The sequence below is a fragment of the Coffea eugenioides genome, chromosome 2, assembly GCF_003713205.1.
Source record: "Coffea eugenioides isolate CCC68of chromosome 2, Ceug_1.0, whole genome shotgun sequence".
Taxonomy (NCBI): Eukaryota; Viridiplantae; Streptophyta; class Magnoliopsida; order Gentianales; family Rubiaceae; genus Coffea; species Coffea eugenioides.
The window spans coordinates 8,138,952-8,154,402 of NC_040036.1; the positions used below are offsets into that span (position 1 = coordinate 8,138,952).

Here is a 15,451-nt window from a genome sequence, read left to right on the forward strand (position 1 = left end):
ACTGCAGAAGTGAAGCAAATTCAAAGTTTCACTCCACGCTATCACTTAAGTTTTCATGTGTATCAATCATGTCTGCATATCTTCAAGTATATGTGCACAAGAACAAGTTGAATATCTGCAGCGTACTAAATCATGCCCTCAAATACAGAGATGTATGGATGCCCACAAATAAGAACATGTCCACTCAATTGAAACAGATTCAAGCATGTCATGATGCCAGTCGAATTACGGATAACTTCAAAAGGGGAAGGTTTTAGCACGGTCAAGCACTAAATAGTGTAGCGGTATTAATCGTAGTCCAAATTGAACAGAGCGTCCCCTGCAGGCATCCAATTATGCACTCCATTACTTGCTCCTAACTTGCTTTTGACCACCATGAACATGTAAATGCATGCATACTCACCAACATATACAGAGAGAGAGAGAGAGAGAGAGAGAGAGAGAGAGAGAGAGAGAGAGAGAGAGCAAGGACACACAACAATTGGCAAAGACAAGCATAATCGAAGAACTCGCAGACAGCAATAATGAATTTATCATAAAGCCAATTTGACTTTCTGTGTGAGAAACAATTTATCAATCACTAAAGACAACAATAAGCCCAACAATCTTCAGAGTAATTAATTTTTCGAGAAAAGAGACTAAGCAAAGGAAATATCAATTTATGAATCTCAAAAAGAAGCTCGGGACAAATTCAAACCGTAACTGGAAAGTAGTGTGTTGGGGTAGGAAATTATTTGGGATGATTGTTTGAAAAAAGAAAGGATTAGATTCCTGAAGTTAGCCTTTAGAATTCAGAAGTCAGAGCGCTTTTTTTTTATGCATTTCGGAAGTTATGAGCCATTTTTGGTATGGTCGGTGTGATCTCTGGTCACCGTGACGACTATCTGTTTTGGCGCTCCTCGCTGCAAGAAGATCTGCTTGGAGAGGATATGCGCAGGCTGGCCATGCACACAGGCTATGTGAAATAGGTATGATCGCAAGTTTTGTAGCTCGGGGTCCCACCACCACCTATCTCTTATTTTTGGAAACAACGGGAAGCATCACTAGGTTTTTTCTAATTTAAATTACACTAATTTCTTTTGTCACTGAAACAAAACAAATTCTTAATATGCGTGATTTTCTCATATTGCAAGATTTTAACATTGTTCATACATGTACCTTTTAGTCCGATATTTGAACAAAATAATCCGGTCTTCATATATACCCTTTTTTTCTTAATAAATATATACCTTAACTCACGATAGTCCAATATTTGAACAAAATAATCCAGATCAAAGAAGTGTAGTTTCTTAACATGACGGCCAATTGTATTTTTCTAATAAAATCTTCAGTGTCCGAAGTTCGATTGATCTAAGGTCGAGCACTATTGAATCTCTTTCGGCGATGGTTTGATTCACAAGACTAGAATTGCAAGATCCTGGGGCATATTAAACTCCTTATTACATGAACTAAGAATTGTTAGTACATCATTGCCAATTAGTGTAATTATAACTCTCTATTTCTTGACATGATTTTAATTATCACATTTAAGATAACCACATTTTAACATTTTGTTCAGTTACTATTCAAATACGCTGTTTGGAAAGCACTCCAAAAAAATTTTAGATTTTTCGTAAGCACTTATTTTAATTATCTTTTTATATTATATACATCAAATCATTACAATATTTTTTTTTGTACAAAAATTTCAAAAAGTAGCCTTTCCAAATGGGCTAATATGTGAATGGTTTTTAAAGAAAATCTAGCCCTTCGAATACCTTAAATTTAAAATAGTAGTCCAATACTCCTCGGGATTATACTAGCTCTACTATACAAGATTGAAAACCAAGCAAAATGGTGCAGATACGTTAACTGTTGTCCGATCATTCGTACGTGACTTGCTTTTTGTCCCGTTACCTTATTTATCACCTGACGCGCTGCAATGGGAGTCAACTTGTAAAAGATGTACCGGTAGGCAATAGCAGATAAAGCGCGTGAGTTGCCCGGCAATTCCTCAATTTGGGTACATTTCTCCAAAATTGGCTAAATTTTCATATTTGCCTGAAGTTTTAATTAATTTTTTTTACAAAAGTTAGATCAATAAGTAACTTTAAATTGCTTTTGGTATTAAGCAATTGTCTTGCCTTTGGAGTTCTTGTAAAATCACATATTGGTTAAAATTTTAAGGTTTTATAACAAAAAAGACCTATTTTGGAGTTAGTCTTAACCTTTTCTTTGCTAATCATACATCACGGGCAACATTTGTGCATTTTTTTAAAAAGAAATTGACGACTTGGAGATATTCATGAATTTAAAAAAATAAATAAATCGAGGTAGTGAGAAAATGATAATCTATCCATTAATAAAAAGAGTTGTATGATCAACTAAGTGTGTTTGTATAGCAGATTATTTGAGATAATTGTTTTTTTAAAAAACTATAATACTTTTTTTATGTAATGTATGTGAGATAAAAAAAATTAAAAATTATGTTGATGATGTAAACAAATAAAATTTGAGAATAATTCTTGTAGCCACTTATTTGGCAGAAGTTAACTAATTCGGTGTAGGAATCTTATAATTGAATCACGTGTTTGAACTTAGATGGTCAAGTGTTTCATAGCTTAACAGATACTTAAAGAAATCAATAACAAAGTTGAGTTACATGTACAAGAACTAATCAAATAGAGTTTTTGGTCCGATAGTTAGAAAAAAAAATTTTAAGTATTTGCACCAACAACCATGACAATGATTAAAAAATGTAACAATACTAACCATTTAACGATCAAATGTAACTATGTCACCGTCTAAAGTGATATGATAAATCATTTTAGGATGAAAATATAAGGAAAAAAGGAGTAATTGACTTATTGGCATTTCTTGTCAATGAGTTCGCGTAATTAACTGGCCAACAAAGACACTGACAAGGCAGCGGGCTTGAATTTACTGATCAAGGTGAAATATTGTATTGAGAAGTCTATTCACTATAAATACCGCAAATTTCTCAGAATAATGTGAAAACAAGAAAACATCACAAAAATGGTGTGGTGTTGCTTGCAGTCGGGTTCCACTTTAAGAATCGCCGTAAATGGTGAATAAGGCTTCATAAAAAATTGATTTAAATCTTATTTTTTTATGCCGGAATGATGGATAAACTCCTCCTGACCCGAATGATAAAAGAGGTCTAATACCTAATCTAATTTTTCAACGCGATTATGGTTAACAGAGAGGAAGAAGGATGATGAATGTGTGTGAATTGTACCGATCTCAACAAAGCTTGCGTGAAAGATTGCTATCCCTTGCTAAGAATAAATGTTTTGGTCGACTTGGTTACAGGTCATGAGATCCTATAATTCATAGATGCTTTTAGAGATTATCATCAGATAGGGATGAGTGAGGAATATCAGGAGAAAATGGCTTTTATCACCGATCGAGACGTCTGCTGCTACACAACTATGCCCTTTGGATTAAACAATATCGGCGCCACATATTAACATCTTGTTAATCAAATCTTTCATGACCAAAACGGGTGGAACATGAAAGTTTATGTCGATGATATCCTTATTAAGAGTAATACCACTGATGTCTTTCTCTCAGACATACAAGAGATCGTCGGGATCTTACGAGAAAGCAAGATTATGCTTAACCCTAAAAAGTGCATATTCGGGATCATTTCGAAAAAGTTCTTGGGATATCTGATATCCCGCCAAGGTATTGAACCTAACCTCGACAAGGTTAGGGCAATCCAAGAGATGGCAGCTTCTGCCAACTTCCACGAGATCCAGAGATTGACAAGACAGCTTACTGCATTAAGCTGACTTCTCTCCCGATCTGTTCAAAAGGAATTACTCTTTCTTTAAGATTTTGAAGAAGGCAGAGAAATTCTCTTGGACGAGGAACGTCAACAAGTCTTTGACCAAATGAAAAACTACCTCCATCACCTTCTAACTCTTACCTCGCCTAGACCAAGGGAGATTTTCTACATTTATCTCATCTCAACTAAGAAAGCTGTCAGCACGGTGTTGGTGCAGGAGGAAGGGCTCCAGCGGCTGGTTTATTACGTCAGCCAAGCCCTTTGGGGGCTCGAGACGTAATACCCACAGGTGAAAAAAATTGGTCTTTTACTTAGTGCATGCTGCTCGATGGTTGAAACATTGCTTTCTCACTCATCCAGTCTATGTCCGAACGGATCAGCCTATATGTCAGTTCTTAATCCGACCTTAGGTTTTGGGGTGGCTAACGAAATAAGTCATTGAGTTGGGAGAGTACGATCTAACCTAGGAACTCCGAATTGCAATCAAAGCACAAACCTTAGCCAATTTTTTCAGCCGAGTTCACTCCCATGGTGAACCAAACACTCCCCATGAAGTTTTGACGCCCTTACCTTGGGCTCTTTATGTGGACGGATCTTCTAATAATGAAGGCAGTATGGCCGGACTACTTCTTGTTGGATCCAATGGGAAAGTGTGCTCATATACCTTGCGTTTTGATTTTCCAACCTCTAACAATGATGCCGAATATGAAGTGCTGATAGCCAGTTTGTGTTTGTTCTGAAAATTGGGAGCTCGGCATATTCGAGTGTATTGCGACTCTCAACTGGTGGTTCGACAAGTCCAGGGAGAATTTGAGGCTAGAGAAGAGACCATGCAGAGGTATCTTTCTCGAGTTAAGAGACTGGCTAATCTTTTTGAATCGTTAAAGATCCATTGCATACCTCGATCCCAAAATAAATGAGCACATGCCCTCTCCAAGTTAGCCTCCACCTCATTTTTTTAGTTAAACAAAACGGTCTTACTCGAAATCCTAACTAAGCTCGGGTACCATGAGGAAACAGTACATCCCGTACACCTAAAAAATAAAATTGGATGGATCTCATTGCTAGGTTTCTGGACCAAAGAATTCTGCACGAGAATCAATCCGAGGTAAAGAGAATCCAACGCCAATCGGCTCAATATGCCCTACAGAATGGATCGTTGTACAAGAGATCCTATATCGGGCAATGGCTGAGGTGCATCTCCACAAAAATAAGAGGGCAAATACTCAAAGATATTCACGAAGGACTCTGTGGGTCTCACATCGGAGTTCGGATGTCGGCTAAAAAAATCATATTGCACATGTATTTCTGGCCAATGATTTAACGGAATTTCCAAATCTTTGTACTAAGCTATCCTTCTTACCAATTTCATATCCCCGAGCACCATTAGCTTGCTAATCCCAGGGTGCCTATAACGTTCTTATGATCTTTTGAGCAGTGGGGAATAGACATAGTCAGACCCCTGTCTAGGGTCTCGGGTAACCACACTTATCTAGTAGTGGCTATTGACTATTTTATCAAATGGGTAGAGACCGAACCATTGAGCGTCATAACAGGTTGAGCTGTCTAGAAATTCTTTGGGAAGAATGTAATCTGTCTATTTAGTGTACCCCGGGTTGTTATCTCAAACAATCGATAATAATTTGCTGACAACTCGTTCAAGAAATGGTGTGACGATCTTAACATTAAACAAATTTCATCTTGATAGACCATCTGCAAGCTAATGGACAAACTGAAAATTTCAATAGAACCCTTTTGGATGCCCTCAAGACACACCTACATCGAGTTGGAACATCTCGGATGGATGAATTACCAAGCATCCGATGGATCTATCAAACTACCCCAAGATCGATGACTCAAGAAACACCTTTTTTTCCTAACTTATGGATCCAAGACCGTACTCCCAGTTGAGTTCCTCACTCCAAGTCCTCAGATGGCGGCTTATGTGAGGCAAATGACGAGGAACGGCAAGCTGACTTGAATCTATTAGAAAGAAAAGTGAAGTCTCCGCAGCAAGGGTCAACTTGTATAAAAATATCCTAACCCATTGAATCTATTAGTTTGTTGCTTGTAATCACTATAATTATAGTGAGTTGATGAATGAATAACATAAACTTATTTTCAATTTCAATGCAACTCTCTTATAAGTTTTTTTTGCAACACTAAATTATTATTTCTTAGTTTATACCCAAAAAAAATAATAAAGTGATATCAAGAGCCTATATCTGAAGGCCTGTGTTTTTTGAAAGTGAGTGCATTAGTGAGAATCTTTTATAAGTTCAAAATCATGAAAAGAATGAACTTTTTGTCAAACATTTTAACTTTTAGTGGTGAAACTTACAAAATTTGGGCCATTAAATTTTCGACTTGTTTGGTAGTCAATGATCTACAAGATATGACGGAGATAAATTTTGCATTGTCAATATTTGAAAAATTGATGGATACACAAATTAGATACCACAGAGTTGCAGTTAGATAGAGATCTAAAGTCAGCATTCACATATCATTTGATGCCATTTTCACAGGGATAATGGCTAATGATTTGATTGAGATTAAATTATTCTCAATTAACATGAAAAGAAAAAGTTTCACTATAAATTAGTCGAATTTTGACAATTCTGAAATGAATCATAATGAAATCAAGAATTTAAATCCTGAAGAAAATTCAGGAGGAGATCATTGATGATTCAGGAGGTATCAAATTAATTCCTGATATTTATCAAAATTATAATATTGATGTTTTTAAATCTACAGGTTTTGATGGTGATAACAAATTTATGAAGAATCATTCAGAATTTCATATTCTCTGGACAAGTTCAAATATCATCGAAGGGTGTTCCACTTAAAACTTATGAGAAGGTTATTTGGAAACATAAAAAAAATCATCTTTTATTTGAAATTTGGCATGAGAAGGCAAAAGAAGTGGTTGGTTGCAAGATTAATCTTTAGCTTGCATAAAAATCTAAAAGAAGAAGTTCATTGCAAGCCTAATTAGCAGTTGCAGAGTTTCTTACAAAAATCTTGTCCAAAACGAGATTAAAAAATTTGAGAAGATAATTCAAAATCTGACGCAAAAGTGGCAAACAGGAGTGTTGAGATATGCTAACTTTTCCTACAAATTTTGCCAAATTATGTTTAGTATTAGAATAATTTAGTTAGCAGAAGAATAAAAATATTTATTAACTAGAGATCAATATGTTGACAAATATTTTACTTAAGATTTTCTAGTTGAAAATTATGTTTTGTTAAGATTTTTTCAGATAATTGTTAGTTGAATATTCTGTTAATTTGTTACTTGTATTCACTATAAAAAGTGAGTTAATGAATGAATTATTTTAAATTATTTTAAATTTCAATACAAAATTTCTTACAAGCATTTTTTATAACACTAAGAGGTCATTTTTTAATTTATGCCCCCAAAAAAATCAACACTTTTCATTAATCATTTGTTAGCACTTTACAGCTGAATTGCTAATCTTGCATCTTTTGACACAATATTGACATCCATTACGAATCTATCCTATCGCACAACTTAATGGATCTCAATATTTGATATTTAGTAATTGTAACTTATCATTGCACTTCATATTAGACAATCAACATGTCATTTTCCATCCCTGAAAGACTAACTTGCACTTGAAGACATCAAATTGTTGTAAAACTACTTGCCAATCTTCTGTTATCTTCTACAATGCTAATGATTATCTGGTTTGGCTTGGTCTTATATTGTTAAGCACATGCTTAATTTGGTAATTTATGATTTTAGGAATGATATTTTACAAATATTACTGTTAATCTTATACGAAAAATATAACAACAGATTTTTATTTATCCTAAATAGAGGAAAAAGCATCTTTCTATTCATTTGATTTCATCACTACCGGGGCCTAGGCTGTGCTAAGCTCCTAGTTGTCATATTCTTGAATACAAACGTGATCCTCAGTACCTTCCTGAGGGGGACATGAAGGGACTAGGGGCTAATGTCACAAGTATCGCATTACCCGTGCTAATTCCTTTTTTGACGACCCTTGCCCCTGGTCCTGAAGACCCGCGAGGGTGTTGGGGAGGGGCTAGGAAGGTGTACAAGACTCGGGAAGTTGGCCATGCGCTGTCAGAGCATCACAAGATTAGGTAAATATAATTAAGACGTGATTAGATAAACATTGTAAATGAAAGAAAATACATTGCCAAACTTTGCTGATTATACAGTAGAATCCAGTGGCACGGCGGTACAATACAATTCTAATTATATATTTCCGGGGTCTCCGCAAGTATAGGCGGGGGGTCACAATTCGGTACATCGAATCTTTTCTCCTGTCCACAAACAAGAACCAATCCTATGAGTTCCGAGTTCCACCTTATTTACAGTGGTTAGCTAAATTTTATCGGGCGAGCAACATTTGCCAAGAAATGACAACGAAGAGAAAAAAGAGACCTTGAAATCATGTGAATTTTATGCCAGGTTAACGTCTAATGCGCATTTATTCAACTTGCTGAGTGCGTATATATCATTCTTCGCAACAAAATACAGTAGCAGATAATTACTGACTTTGCTTTTTTACCCAAAACTGCTGCTGATTAAAACACTGAATCTCAACTCATCGGGAAGTAAGGAGATTAGAAGCAGAGATTACATTATGAATGTAACCCATTCTCCAAGGCAGAATAGCGAAGTATAAATCGTTTCTCAAGAACCAAATTATCAGACAAAACAGACTTATTGGAAGTGGGCCTGATATAAGAAAATTGTCTTCTTCATGTATTGAATTGCAATGGAAGATCATCATACATGTACGTATATGAGATTAAACGAAAAAAGTATTTAACAGGCCATCTCGTGACCTCATTCTTAAATTGAGCTCCTATTGCAAACATAGCATACTCGTAGACCATTTCATAAGTTTTAATGTCAAAAACTGGGACGATACCGAGGGTGAAAGTAGCCCAAAGATAAAAAGTTTCAGGTGGAGTAGGTGGACAATCATCACTGTTCAGCATCCCAGGTCCCCAATTTTGTTGGAATTTTGCTTCAGAATATCTGCTGAAAATGCAAAAGTTTCACTAATGATTAGACATAATGAATGAGGTAATGGTACATACTGCTACAAGCGTGCATGTGCAGAGACCATATGTTTTAGCACATTCCAACCAAAAGCAAACCTAAAAAGGCGACTAAATCAAAATGCCCCATTCTTGACAAATTAAGCTGTGCAGAGGACTGATAATGCATCTACCACTAAGACACAAAATCTGGCTCTTTGCAAATCTTTCTTCCATGCCAGACATGTCACATGTTAACATGTTTTCACGCACAGCTTCCGAAGCAAAAAAAGCTTTATTTCTGTGGCACATAAGTTTTCTGACCTTCTCTCCTGGAAACTAACGTGCTTCAAACGGGTTGAGAAAAATTGTTCATTATTACCTGAGACAACTATAACCGTTTTAAAGAATTATTAACTTATCGAAAAGTCCATTTTTACTTTTATTTCCATCCCCGAGAGAGAGGAATTCTGCGTGAGAAGTTCAAAGCTTCATTGTTATGGGCCTTGATCCACAACAATATACTGGCTGATTACTCTTCTACACATAGCGCACCCTGCTTATTCATAAATCTCCTTCACTATTGCTCCAGGAGTGCTTTATCAAACTCCGTTAAATCTCCTCACTGCCAGAACCCCAGAGTTTCATGACTAACATACCATCGCTAAATTGCATCAATTGCAGTCACAAAAATGTACAGAAAGGTTGGTTGTTGCTCCATAACTTTCATGCAACATGTGTGTAGTAGTAACGTAGCACGGATGAACAAAACAGACAATACATGACTCGTCCAGTCCCACTTTAAAATCAAAAAGGGGGAAAATGATTTGGATATTAAAAAAAAACCTCCATGAAGACTGTGCTTTGCATCTTTCTCCAAATGTCCTCAAAATAAGTAAAAATCCATTTCATAACCACCAAATCTACTACTTAATACCCATGACCTAGGGAGGAAATACAATGACTTGCAAAGGAAAAAGCAAAAAGGAACAGAAAAGGAGAGCAAGACCATACAAACACATGTAATTATCCACGAACTGTGATGTTCTCCTTCAAGGCCCACTATTATATTATCTACATGACATGTTGACTAAACCTAAAGCAGCGATCCGGCCCCAGGCACACATGAGAAATTTACGTGGACCTATTCACTCAATCAATTGCATAAACCAGAGTTTTGTCTTCTATTCTATAATTCTTTTACCAGATGGCAACACCACAGCTTCTAAAGATTAAATCCATCTAATATACAAAATTGCAAGCATTTCATGCATTGCTGAAAAAATAAATAAACAGTGCTAACACCACTTACTTGGCGCCCTCAGGGATTCTACATCGTAGTTGCTGTTCTTCAAGCAATGTGCTCACTCTGTGAGGGGGCAAAAAATCATAAAAAACAATAAACAAGAAGCTACGATTGGAAGCAACTGAATATGAGAAAAAAAGGAATTTCAGGAATATAAATACGAAAAAGGATAACATTTATCTCAAATCAGTCTCAGTGAACGGCCCTAGGTGCATGTTCAACTTTACAATTTAATGATGACAAGGGAATAACGTGTCTCTCCAAATAGAGTTCCCTAACAACCAGCACAATCGTGGCTCCAAAATTCTCAGAGACTCTGTACAATATATTTATACATGAAAGGCAACCCCAGCACATGAAGTTTCAGCCAGACCTTTAAACTGTACATGGCCTAGTCATTACTCCAAGTTGTGCTCTCTTGCAAACCAGATCGAAAAAGGCGTACCTTGAAATTCCATTGACCCATCCCAGAGATGGAAAACCTCACTCCTCGGATATTAGAAAACAGCTTATGACTTCTTTAGAAGTTCAAAACTGGAAAAAATTTAAATGTGAGCAAACAGGTAATATTTTCTCAATTCTAACCTAAAACCTCAAGGCCACCTCAAACCAGCTCTCCCACTAAAAAGAATGAAAGCACTACATGTTAGTGTAAAATATACTCATTCCATCCTCCACCAAAAGTTCCTGGTGATTATACTGAATGAAACTCCACAAGTCCAAATGACGTAAGCTGGACAACTGATGTAATGGAAGCAATAAGCAGAATCATCACAAGAATGGGAAAAAAAAGGAGTTCTATTTGAATAACTGATTTCCAACAGAAAGAAGCAACTTGATCAATTTACACATGCTCATTGTGGATGACTGTATATGTAAACCACAAGAATACCTAATTCAAGCAATCAAAACAGTCCTTTATTTTCCTTAAGCTAACTCAAGCTAATGACAATGCAACAAATAGCTATTTGATAGCTTTCCACAATGTACATGGCATGCAGACATATTAAGCTGCAGTTTTCAATCTCTTCTAATCTCCTACGGTGAACAACAAATTAGAAGCTAAGCACAAAACAAAGGAGTCATGGCATGCAGTCATTTAAACAATGGAACAGAACTTCGCAACTTGGATAAGACAGTAGTCATCCAGAAAAGTATTGGTAATCTTCTCATTATCTTTCTCCAATTCCAATCCCAGAAGTATAGTAAACAGGATAGTCAAGGGTGCAAGAGGTTTTCACGCCAACGGTCCAACCGGGGAGCTGATTTTCACCTTGTAGACTGGACCAAGACTTCTTGACCCTTTGACCTATGGAATCATGAGTATCAGAACTTCACTGATTTCAACAATGCACTAAGGGGCAAATGTTGGTTAAAGAACACCGTAAAGGACAGCTCATGGAAATGATCTAGCAGGCAGTAAGTGGACAACACTCACCATCACCACTACCTATACATCAGATCATGGAAAAGTACTAACAGAGGATGGGAGGAGGTTGTAAAATGTTATTTTCAATTGTCGATGGTTCAACAAACAGATCATGGAAAGAAATTTCATGTGGAGATGCAGGCTCCGAATATAAATCCTTAAAAAACCAATGTTTCTAATGACTTAATGCTCAAGAGCAAACTGCAGTTATTTGGCAGCAGTCCCCTCCTTGTCGTCCAATCCAGTTTCCACTCATTTTGCAGAACTTCCTGAATCATTGGCACTGCAGTCTACAAGTATCAACACCTCCTTTCATTACTATGCAACAAGACCAGCATTATCCAACATACTACTATCAAACCAGCTCAGAAGTAGAGGAAGAAGGGAACGGGAAAGGGAGCAGAGAGTGGAGATCTTGCAGGGAATGGGGAAAGGGCAGGGAAGGTGCAAAAGAAAGGCAAAGAAGAGGGGATGCGGACAGCAGGAAAAAGACAGGAGGTGGTGATGGAGTAGGACAGATAGCCACAGAGATAGAAAAGAGGAGAAAAACATAGCAAAAACTGTTTTCAGCTGTTATTTCTTGCCCTTTGCTTTTCTTCCAAAATTCAACACCAGACACCAATATGAAAAATCCGTTAATATGAATGAACACATACTTCAGGGACTAGAGTACGACCATATAAAAAATAGAAGAAAGAGATGACAATTCACGCACAAGAAAGATCATCTCAAGCTCACAAAATGTAAACCACAATCAACTTAAGCACACTACAGTTTTCCTCTCAAGAAACAAGTTAACACAATCAAAAAATGCATGTAAACAAAACACTTTCTCTCATACATCTTAATCCCAGAAGAAGCTTCTTGATTTTGCGATAGTTCACTACAACAGAGATCAATAGTTACAGCTGCCATGTGATCTTCCCTAATTAGTCACTTTTTTAACTTTGATCGTTTGTAGAGCTTAGATCTCACAAACATCAAAGTTTGCTCCTCTGGCAAAACTAGCCCAAAACAAGAAAGAAAAAGACTCCAAAATTCCTTATTGTCACCTATCATTGGCATATTGACATCATCACTTTTGCTACTACATTTTCAAGAAATGTCCTCAATTTGTGAGACAAATTTCAAATAAGAACAAAGAAGCTATCAGAGAATAACAAATTTCTTTAAACTATGAAAGGAAAAAATTTGAAGCCCATAAAAATGGCCAAAATGCTATGAATTATACATCCCTCAAAATATCTCACATTACGAGCACCACTCAAGAGTCCCATGAGTATCAATACACGAAGACTGGCTTCTAAAGACTTTCCAAGGAATTAGGTGGGGTAGGTGAAGAAGAGAGACAGGACAAAATGTACATTGCGGTATACAGGCACACAGATGATGAACCTCAAAAACAAAAATATAACAGTGGAGAGTGAGCATATATAGATGAATAAATAATGAATTCGCAAAAACAGCAACCACACTTACAGATAGTTCTTGGCAGCTGCTCTCTCGCGTCGGTACTTTTTCTCAAGAAACTTGCTCAATCTATAGGAGGAACAGTTTACATAAACTCTAGTAAATCAAACAGAAAATTCTTATTGAAGTTTAAACAACTCATTCAAGAATCAAGAAGCAAAGAAAAGACCATCACAAATTGTTGCTGCATATAGAAATCCATCCACATACCCATACATTAGGGATGCACTCATTGCACCCCAAAAGAAGCATCCGCACTCGCACACACACACCCACATACTTATATACAGGGATCTATAATTTTTTTTAACTCTTGTATTAAACAAGCTTAGGTCGTTTGTCTTATAGAAAGACTTAGTTAACTCCAGAAGCTCTGCTGTTTGATTTTAACCAAAATCTACATTAGAACCAAAGGACCAAGTGGCCTGGCTTTTTTTCTCTTTTTTTGGGCCTTGGGTTTGTGATTGATTATTAGAAGATGGGTTGCATCCATCTGTAATTACAGAGATAAAGCATTACATCCTTCTCCAGTTTTTCTGTATTAACTATCCTATGCTATCCCAAATAGTGAAAATATCAAGATGGTTGAATACAGGTCAAATAGCTGGAGTGCATGGTAAATTACTATTTTGTTCAAAAGCTAAAGTTATTGAAGATGAAAGACGTTTATTCTGTACGATCCATTTGTCTAACATGGCTACTCGTGCAGCAGCCAGATCCTTGAGGATGACCAAAGCACATGAAATGACCTAGGACCTTTTCTTGGTCTAAGGGTATTAAATTACTCTCAACTCCAGGAATTTCAAAAAAACATGTGTTCTCCAATTGCCAAAAAAAATTAAATTCCCCAATAAAATTGGGAGGATTACGGATCCAAATAAATCTTGGATCTTTGGTTCCAATGCCAAAAGAAAACTAAGGTCCAGAAGAAATGATATCACAAAAATCAACATGCTTGTACTGGGGAAAGAAGAAATGACATCAGGCGCTTCACCTCTCATTGATTTCAAGAAACCATAATAAAAGCATGAATATCATAAATATGCCACGAGAATAGTGACATCTAGCAATTTCTTAAAAAAGAAAATTCTTTCACTAAAAATCCAGACTATAACATAAATAAGCAAAGCCAAACACTGGAATTTCATCTTCTTCTGTCGTACCTTTGAGTTTGAAGCGAAGCAGAGAAGACAATACCCAAAGGTTTGGCTATTTTAATATGGAACAACACAGAAAGACTTTTTTTTTACCTTATTTCTTCGAAGGGGTAGGAGAATGACTCATTGACCTGCTCCCACTTGATCAATTTCAACAGATTTTGGTCAGGGCAGTCGAGAACTTCCGCATAGTAGACATTCATGTCGGCTTTTCCACGAAGTGCCTCGAGCGTTATGTAGTAGATAAGGCCCATCGAAAGCTTAAAGCTTGCTCTCACCGGCCTCACAAACTGAATTTCCACTCCACCATCAACACCATCCTAAAACAAACTCAACAGTAGCAACCATCCACAGTATGGGTACTTGTCAGTTGTTTAGGGGAACAAGGAAGAAGAAGAGGAAGAAATAGCACAAACAAAAAGACCCTTTTTTCGTTTTAATTAAACAACACAAACCTGGGCGGAGCCCTGATTGCGAGCCTTGACTGCAAATTCACCCAATTTTCTGACCCTATCGTCGGTCTCGGCATCGTGGACACGACGAACGCCAGCAACAGTCGGGAAATCGAGAACTCTTACGGCGGGAGGAGATGGTAGAAAATAGTAGTGACGACACCAGCAATTTGAGGAAGGTAGATGAGTATCATTATTGTTATTTGAGCGTGAAGAATTGTGGCCGACGATGGAGTGCTGGCAGCCACTGCTGATTGCACCCAAAAACCTTAACTTGCCTCCTTTGAGTTGACGACCCACGGCTTTGTTAAGAACCACGCGCAACGCCATTGCCATTTTGCTCTTACTAATACCAACTTGCAACTAAAGAAGAGAGAGACAACAGAGACACCGACACAGGAACTTCAGAGAGGAAGGAACAATAGACAGACAACAACAGATGCGTCACCCGACACACTGGACACAGGAACATCAGTAAAAAAAAGGAACAACCAAAGACTATACAGAAGTCTTGACGAGGCAGGAGTGCTATCTCACCCGATGGTGTTTCAGTTTGTTGTTCGCTTCCTCCGCAGGTCCACCTGGACCTCCCTAGAGTAGGTTAAGGCAGTGTTTTAAAAACTCTGTCAGGAACAGGGGTTTCTTTGAAAAACTAAAAACTGCTAGGGACTATTAGTGCAATTACCGCGTGGAGCCAAAAGTGGTTAGAGGAAGTTGTAACAGAATTTGGAAAAGTTAGTTAGTTAGTTGCATGCAGTACTGGCACCGACTTATTGAATGTATAAAACTCCAAAATGTGTAGAGATC

The 15,451-nt window shown here is 37.1% G+C and overlaps 1 protein-coding gene across 3 annotated transcripts; it reads right to left on the minus strand.

Moving 5' to 3' along the window:
• Window positions 1–8,528: 8,528 nt before the first annotated feature.
• LOC113763400 lies at window positions 8,529–15,070 on the minus strand. Of its 3 annotated transcripts, none has more exons than XM_027307200.1 (5): window positions 14,660–15,070; window positions 14,286–14,512; window positions 13,045–13,104; window positions 10,143–10,199; window positions 8,529–8,831 (listed from the first exon to the last, which is right to left on the minus strand). In XM_027307200.1, the coding sequence occupies exons 1-5, from the start codon at window positions 14,978–14,980 to the stop codon at window positions 8,546–8,548; spliced, it is 951 nt and encodes a 316-aa protein (XP_027163001.1). In that variant the 5' UTR covers window positions 14,981–15,070; the 3' UTR covers window positions 8,529–8,545. The 3 variants fall into 3 exon arrangements, with proteins under 3 accessions (XP_027163001.1, XP_027163000.1, XP_027162999.1); XM_027307199.1 differs by having other exon boundaries at window positions 8,529–8,828; window positions 14,648–15,070; XM_027307198.1 differs by having other exon boundaries at window positions 14,648–15,070.
• Window positions 15,071–15,451: the final 381 nt, after the last annotated feature.

Bases quoted from the DNA above. Each gene is read 5' to 3' on its own strand.
- LOC113763400 (XM_027307198.1), bottom strand. From the start codon at position 14,980: ATGGCAATGGCGTTGCGCGTGGTTCTTAACAAAGCCGTGGGTCGTCAA. The intron at 13,105-14,285 runs GTAAAAAAAAAG...TTCCTCCTATAG, and splicing joins TACCCCTTCGAAGAAATAAG to ATTGAGCAAGTTTCTTGAGA. The intron at 8,832-10,142 runs GTAAGTGGTGTT...TTGCATTTTCAG, and splicing joins AGAATCCCTGAGGGCGCCAA to CAGATATTCTGAAGCAAAAT.